This window comes from Hipposideros armiger, unplaced genomic scaffold (assembly GCF_001890085.2).
Source record: "Hipposideros armiger isolate ML-2016 unplaced genomic scaffold, ASM189008v1 scaffold_247, whole genome shotgun sequence".
NCBI classification, from domain to species: domain Eukaryota; kingdom Metazoa; phylum Chordata; class Mammalia; order Chiroptera; family Hipposideridae; genus Hipposideros; species Hipposideros armiger.
Window position 1 is genome coordinate 294,505 of NW_017731597.1, and position 7,355 is coordinate 301,859.

At 39.5% G+C, this 7,355-nt stretch overlaps 1 protein-coding gene across 1 annotated transcript in view; it reads right to left on the reverse strand.

Annotated features, from left to right (window-relative positions):
* Nucleotides 1-2,906: 2,906 nt before the first annotated feature.
* GDAP2 (ganglioside induced differentiation associated protein 2) overlaps nucleotides 2,907-7,355 on the reverse strand; it is a gene marked incomplete at its 5' end in the record, with an annotated part of 65,654 nt that continues 61,205 nt past the window's right edge. Inside the window, one exon of the mRNA XM_019655801.1 lies at nucleotides 2,907-4,281. Within this exon, the coding sequence (XP_019511346.1) occupies nucleotides 4,234-4,281 (48 nt within the window). The remainder of the gene's footprint in view (nucleotides 4,282-7,355) is intronic.

The window sequence follows — 7,355 nt, forward strand, 5'->3', positions numbered from 1 at the left end:
GCGCACGCGAGCGCTCACATGCATGCTTAGGCCTCCCTACTAGGCAATCCTTATAATTTGGGTTTTTGATATGACCTAGGTCTCAGGTAGAACCTTCCTTTATCCTTCATGGTCTCAGGGAATTGCAAACAGAGTCGATCACATACCATAAGGTATATTTGTGCCAGTATGGGAAACATACTACAGTTAGGCTATGATGACCACAATTTAAGAGAACCATAATCTGAAACTCACCGGCTGACTGACTCCAATTTTAGAGTTGATATGCTACCTTGTAGTCCTTTTGGTCCTTAAAACGATCAATCCACTGTTCCTAGAACCATACAATTCTTCTCTTTCCAGTACTTCAAATTCTAATAATTTCTGTTCTATATTAAGCAATTTAAACTCTATATACATATATACACAATATCTAGGGAAATACAAAAAGTGGTTTTTAGTTTCTACTGAAACTACATTTTATCACTTTCTTATTAACTGTTGCAAAGGAAAGATTAAACCACTACCTACAGTTTAAATTCATTAAATAATATGTAAAGAAATAAAAAACAGGTAGAAATAGGCTAACCGTTTTTTTTCTACTAAAATATCATACTCATTCCTCTCTAGAAATAGGAGATATTTTAATCCTTTTAGACTTCAGATTTGATAAAAGAAATCTACATCCATTTTTCCTACCAAAAATCCTCTGAAAATCCTGTTGATTACTCTCAAACCACTGTATTTGGATTCCTTAAAAAATATACATATAATAGAGCATTAGCCAATAAATTCAAAATATAAAGAAAAGGAAATCTTTAAAATATGAACCAGTTTGGCCTCTAAATCTTAAGAGGATAACAGAGACTGACCTTTCTTCAAGAGGTTATTTTTGCCATCAAGAAACTTGGATGTAGATGAGTTAAGAAGAATCCAAATATATGTTGAAGCAGGAAACATCCTTGTTTTAAAAATCACATTATGCCTTGCATGAATTAATGAATTAACTTACCATCTTGTAAGCTGTTTATGCCTCAGTTCAGCTAGCTTTTGGCACAACTGAAGTTTAATTGAATAAGGACTTGGTAGTGCTTTGAATTACCATCAGATGCTAGTGGTTATATCTCTACCCATCACCCTTTCATCCTCAAACGCATCCTTGAAAATGGCATGCGTTCCCTAGGCTAGCCAACTGTTTGACAAAGGCAGATGTATACTGAACTTTACTTAATCATTTGAATATCAAGGTCACTATGTTCCACTCCTTGGATTTAGTATATTGAGAAACAACTTCATTATGTAACACTTTAGACAGCTATAAAAGCATGAACTTGGTCCTGTACCAAACTCAGTTTCAACGAGAAGAGCCCTTATCTTCAGTCTCTTAAAGTAGGAGATGCAGTTGATATGTGCGTGTATGTAGTCCTAGGCTACCTCTATACCCCAGGACCCCAACTGAACTAGAATCTCCGTATATGTAGAATCATGCTTGTGTTACCAAACATTAATATTCTGGTACACATACAGCAAAGGGAGATCCTTTCAAAATTATTGCCTATAAGAAATTGTACATATAATAATGGAGTATTACGCAGCTATAAAGAAGGAAACAGTACCCTTTGCAACAATATGGATGGAACTAGAGAACATTATGCTAAGTGAAATAAGTCAGTCAGAGAAAGACAAATATCATATGATCTCACTTATACGTGGATTCTAAGGAACTGAATGGATGGGAGAAGTGGATGGAGATAATCTCGGAGACACAGAGGAAGAACTGAGGGTTGTTAGTTGGGAGGGGGTGGGGGTGAAGGAGAAGGGGAAGGGATGAGACAATATAAATTGGTAATTACAATATGGCCTCAGGAATAGGAAAAGACAGTCTGAGGAATATAATCAATAATGTTGTGAATATTTCTTAGGGGGCCAGATGGACTGTCTTGTTAAGGAGACCACTGCACAGACGGTGTAGAGGCCTGACCACTGCATTGTATTTCTGAAGCTGATGTTGAATAAGATTGTATGTCAACTATAATTATATATACATATAGTCTCGGGACATGGAGTAGAGAGTGGGAATAGAATCAATGGAATTGTAATAGATAAGCATGATATCGGGAGTGGGAGGGCAATGCATGGGGGGAGGGGGGTTGTTACTTTGTGAGGGTGAAAAGGATAACTATTGCATTGTTCTGTACACCTAAAACTAACAATAAAAAAATTAAAAGAAATTGTACATATAAATTTGCTTCCTTCCAAATGGCAAAGTAACTTGCAGTCTCCATTATCTATAATGATTCAGGCCAGATGCCAATTTGAGGTAGCCAAGTCCAGCTCGAACGAAGAAAAGTTGGCAAAATTTTTTTTTTATAATTGCTTCTAGTGAAAAGATGCCTCAAACATGATCTAACAATTGACTAGAGAAGATGAAGCAAAATTTTCAGATTTTGAAGACTCAAGGCTCAAGGGGTTCAAGGATCACTATTTGAGAGGAGGCTGAATACCAGCTGATTGGCTGTCTGGACCAGCTGATCCAGGAAACATAACAGGAAGTCTTTAACCAATAAGCACATCTAAGGAACAAGTGGTTCTGATTTCCCACAGAAAGGAAGCATGCCCATTATATGCAAAAGATGAGAGTGCTTATCTGAGAAAGGTAAAGCCCCTTCTTGTTTATATGGGAAAATATAGGATGGGGTTAACACAACTATAGGGGGATCTGTCTATCATAAAAGAAGTTTGTTTGCTTTACCTCCACTGAAGAGTTAATTTGAGCATAGGAGAATAGGACCTTGGAAGCACCAATCCTGAGTACTTCAAAACAGAGTTCTACCTTTTCTTGTCCAAAATGCCAATGTACAGGATGGGATGAGGGTGATGGAGGGGTAGGTGCAGGAATCAAAAGAAATATGAAGACACCCAGATGGAAATGATAATGGTTTTTTTACCTTAATTCAAGAAGAAAAGCTTAAAATGGCTAACAGATGCCTCTTGTTAAAATGTAGCACTGGGGGAGGAGCAGGTCACAAGAAATTCTGGACAAAGCAAGGAGGTCCTCGGGGTTGGGATTTTGCACTAGCAGCTCTGTCCCAAAAAGAGAAAAATCACTCAAAAGGTGCCAAGGACAAGAGGAGTGGCTTGCAGCACTCCCTCAAGTATAATTATTATCTTTTAAAACTAATTGAAGACACCCCACCGCACAAATTCCCCTAGCATTTTTCATCCGAAGACATCAAAAGCCCTTTCTAAATGCTATCCTCATGATACCTCTGTGAGGTAGGTAACATACTTCTGATTTTTATTCACAAGCAAGCTAAGGCACAAATCGAGCCTGAGTGACAAAAGTGGTCTGGAATTTGGTTCGCTGCAACACACTCCTTCCATATTGATTAAGCAACTTGAGAGACACTGCTTAGAAGGAGTAGCCCTGAGAGCCCAACAGAAATCATTTGTGACTCTGGGAAGACAGCACAGACTGAGGGTTCCCTGATGGCATCTCGGAGGTGCCCTTCACTTCAGAGCACCAATATGCACAGCCCTTCAGAACAAGGAGACCGCATCACCCATGATCACAGAAAAAAGGCTGAAGGTACCACCTTCTTGTTGTCCCACTCTGTTGAGACCAGAACAATCTTAAATCATATGCTCCCAGGAATGGTAATTCTTAAATGTTTTGTCTTCACTGGTGCAGTCTAATTCTAAGACCTATATTTTGCTAATGATTTTGATGTTTTTGATCAGATATATCCGTGGTGCCAGGCAATTCTCTTTCATCATAATCAAATTATCTGTATACAATGTAATGCCAGGATCTGAAGCAAATAATGCATCTGGTCAGCATACATTGGTTCTATATATTTTGAGAAATACTGAAGTACACAAAGGAAGCGTGCAATGTTCAAGAGATGATGGGAACAATATCGGTGGCTTGTCTGATGGGGAATCCAGCATCTGTTCAGGAAACTGAAGACACTCAAAAAGTCGCTCCCCAATTTCTATTAACAATCCTCTAAAAATGCACATTTTCATTTGATACAAATATACAAATTTAAAATATGAGTGCAGTTCCGAATGGCCTACCATTTTCAGATTGCTTTATGTGCCAGAAAATATACAGTCAATAAAAAAATACCAGAGAGGTGGGGACAAAAGGCTCTCTGGGTCTGTACAGCAAAAATGAGTATCACTTCGGTAGGTAGTGATTCGTGGAGAAAGTGGCATCCTTGGAAACCAGTGGTACTCAAAGGTGGCAGGTCACAAATCTGGTGATGGCGGATAGGATGTATAGTAAGGCCCATGTTCCTGTGGAAAGAAAACAAAGAAAAGAACACTAAGTCATACGATTAGTGGCACTGGGAATATGAAAGAAAGGGATTCACAGTCGACGACTTAACATATGTAAAATGTTTAGCACATGTGTGGTCCTGGGTAGGCTCTTAGCCACCAGAGTAGTTCCATTGGAGTCCGTCAGAGTTGGTGTACAGTAGGCAAAGGTAGTCAGGATGATATTGTTTTTCAATAACGTTACTACTTACTGAATATTCTACATGCCAGGAACTTGATCAGCATTTTTCTTTCTTATCCCTTCATGTTCTTCCATAACGCCACGAAGAAGGTAGCATCCTCCTTTTACAGAAGAGGAAACTGATGCCCGCACGGATTGCAGAGCTCATCTAAGACCACCTAGCTAGTACCCAGAAGAGCCTGGATTTAAATCCACGTCTATGTGAATATGATGTCCAGATTCTTTTCTGTGAGAATGCGTGGTCTTACTGTGTGCCGAGTCTTTTTTTTTTTTAATATTTTTATTGGGGACTATTGGGGAACAGTGTGTTTCTCCAGGACCCATCAGCTCCAAGTCAAGTAGTTGTTTCAATCTAGTTGTGGAGGGTGCAGCTCAGTGGCCCATGCAGGGATCGAACCGGCAACCTTGGTATTATGAGCACTGTGCCCTGTGCTCTAACCACCTGAGCTAACTGGCCGTCCATATGTGCTGAATCTTAATACAGAATTATGAAACAAAACGAATGATCGCTGAGGAATTTAATAGCTATAACTGTTTTGGCAGACATGAGTCTTCTGCATAATGTGCCTGACTGACAAGGCTTGTCACCATTCTAGCTCTCAGGACATTTAGTTCAAGATCAGGATGGAGAATTACATGCCAGAACTTTAATGTCAAATGTAGAAAGCACCAAAGTGGTGTAAGGGGAAATTTTTTTTTTTTTTACCTTGTTTTGGCTAACTTTATCTTAATAAAAATCAAGACAGTTAACTTTATGGTGGATGGACCCTAGATTACATTTATGAGATCAAAGATGCATTTCTCATTTCTAAGGGAAATACTTCTCTGACAAATAATCTGTTTTTCAGGACATCTTAAACAGAAAATGTGTAGCATTAACGGAAGTTAACAATCAGAGATGGAGAATGAGAGGTAGGATAAAAATAACGTTGGCTTATGGTGTATTTATCTGATAGCTTTTATGGAGCCTTAATCTATCCAGCCTTGAACACAGTAGGCAATTAAATGTTGTTTGAGTGACTAAGTGAATCAAAGGCTCTGCTATTCTTCAGAGCAGATGCCCTGGGGTGGGAACTGATCCTGGGATCATAACCAGGAAAACAAGAGGATAACTAGGAGCATTTACTTTCTGATGATAAGTCTGACCAAGCATCAAAAAGATTATTAAAAATTTTAGGTAAAAACAAATCCTACGATTGGTTAGGTTTTAGAATACTTGAAAAAGTTAATGAAAGTTTTTAAAAAAATTTTTTTTGTATTTTAGAATTTCCTGTCAAGATCTGTTAACACTAGCCACTCCTGTATCCTTCGTGCATGGGCGGTATGCTTAAGAAACATGCTGAAGAGATAAATCTACTCTGGGGTTCATCTGAAAAGAGATGACTCACTATCCATCTTTAAAATTACTCCATTCCATTCCACTACCTTATTTTTCTACTTTTCTCATATCTACATTAAATTGTGATAAAGGAAGAAGGGAAAAGCGATCTTAATGCTTTGAAATAGAGCTTTTTATTAGTTTCACACTGTGCAAGAGACTGCTATGCAATCAAAATTTTCTCTATTTCTGGAAACAATAAGAATGCTGACTAGTAGCTCCCTTTCTGAAATGATCTCAGTACCATTTTGATCTAGATCAGCGGTTCTCAACCTTCTAATGCCGCGACCCCTTAATACAGTTCCTCATGTTGTGGTGACCAACCATAAAATTATTTTCGTTGCTATTCTATAACTGTAATTTTGCTACTGTTATGAGTCATAATGTAAATATATTTTTGTTTTCCGATGGTCTTAGGCTACCCCTGTGAAAGGGTCATTCGACCCCCAAAGGGGTCGCGACCCATAGGTTGAGAACCGCTGATCTAGATAGATAAAGTTATATTCTAATTACCTTCAAAGGTTCTTTTTAAATCCAAAAAAACCCACTTATGTCATTATTCAAAGTCACATAAGACCCAGATAAATAGAAGCCGACTGCAACTTGCGAATAACCAACACCACATCACGCCTTCACCAAATAAAGATCCCACTATGGTGGAAGGCACAACTGAACATGGTAATAAACTTAACCAACTCTATACTCAGTTCCTTTTCTCGAATCACAGTTTTAATCTTGCTAGCAAAGGAAAAGGTTTCCTTACAAGGTAATATGCAGCCACTTCCTGAACCTCCATCTCAATGACCCAAGGTCACCTCAAACCTCATGGGTCACCACCTGAAAGCACCACCGGTCTCTCCTCTCCAAGCCCCACCAATGCTTTTCCTCCTAACTGCCTTTCTAGGGTGGCTACACCGCCATCCACCATGGCTCCCAAAGCAGAAACTTTGACAGTCACCACAGAAGTTTCCTTCTTCATCCCCCCAACGGCTACGCCGTCACCAAATCCTGTGGCTTTTATTTCCTAACATGTCTATTTGTCAGTATCTCTAGAACCTCCAATCCTTGCCATTACTGCTGCCACTGCAGGGCTCCCGTTTCTCTTCCCGCCTTCTCTAATCGCATCTTACTTGTCTTATCCTTCTCTATGCTGTTTCTGTAGCCATCTTTCCAAACAGAACTATAATGGCAGTTCTCCCTTGCAGAACACGCCCCACCAACTATAAAGCCAAAATACAGCTGACCGTTGAACAACATGGGCTTGAACTTCACGGATCCACTTAACACGGAAACTGTTTTTTCAATAAAAATATTGGGAAAAGGGCCGGCTGAGTGGCACATTGGTTAAGAGCTGGCTTGGGATGCCAGAGGGCCACGGTTCGGATCCCACATATGAGGGCCAGTGACACTGCCCTCCACAGCTAAGATGCTGAACAACAGCTCAACCTGGAGCTGGGCTGCCGTGAGTCGCCA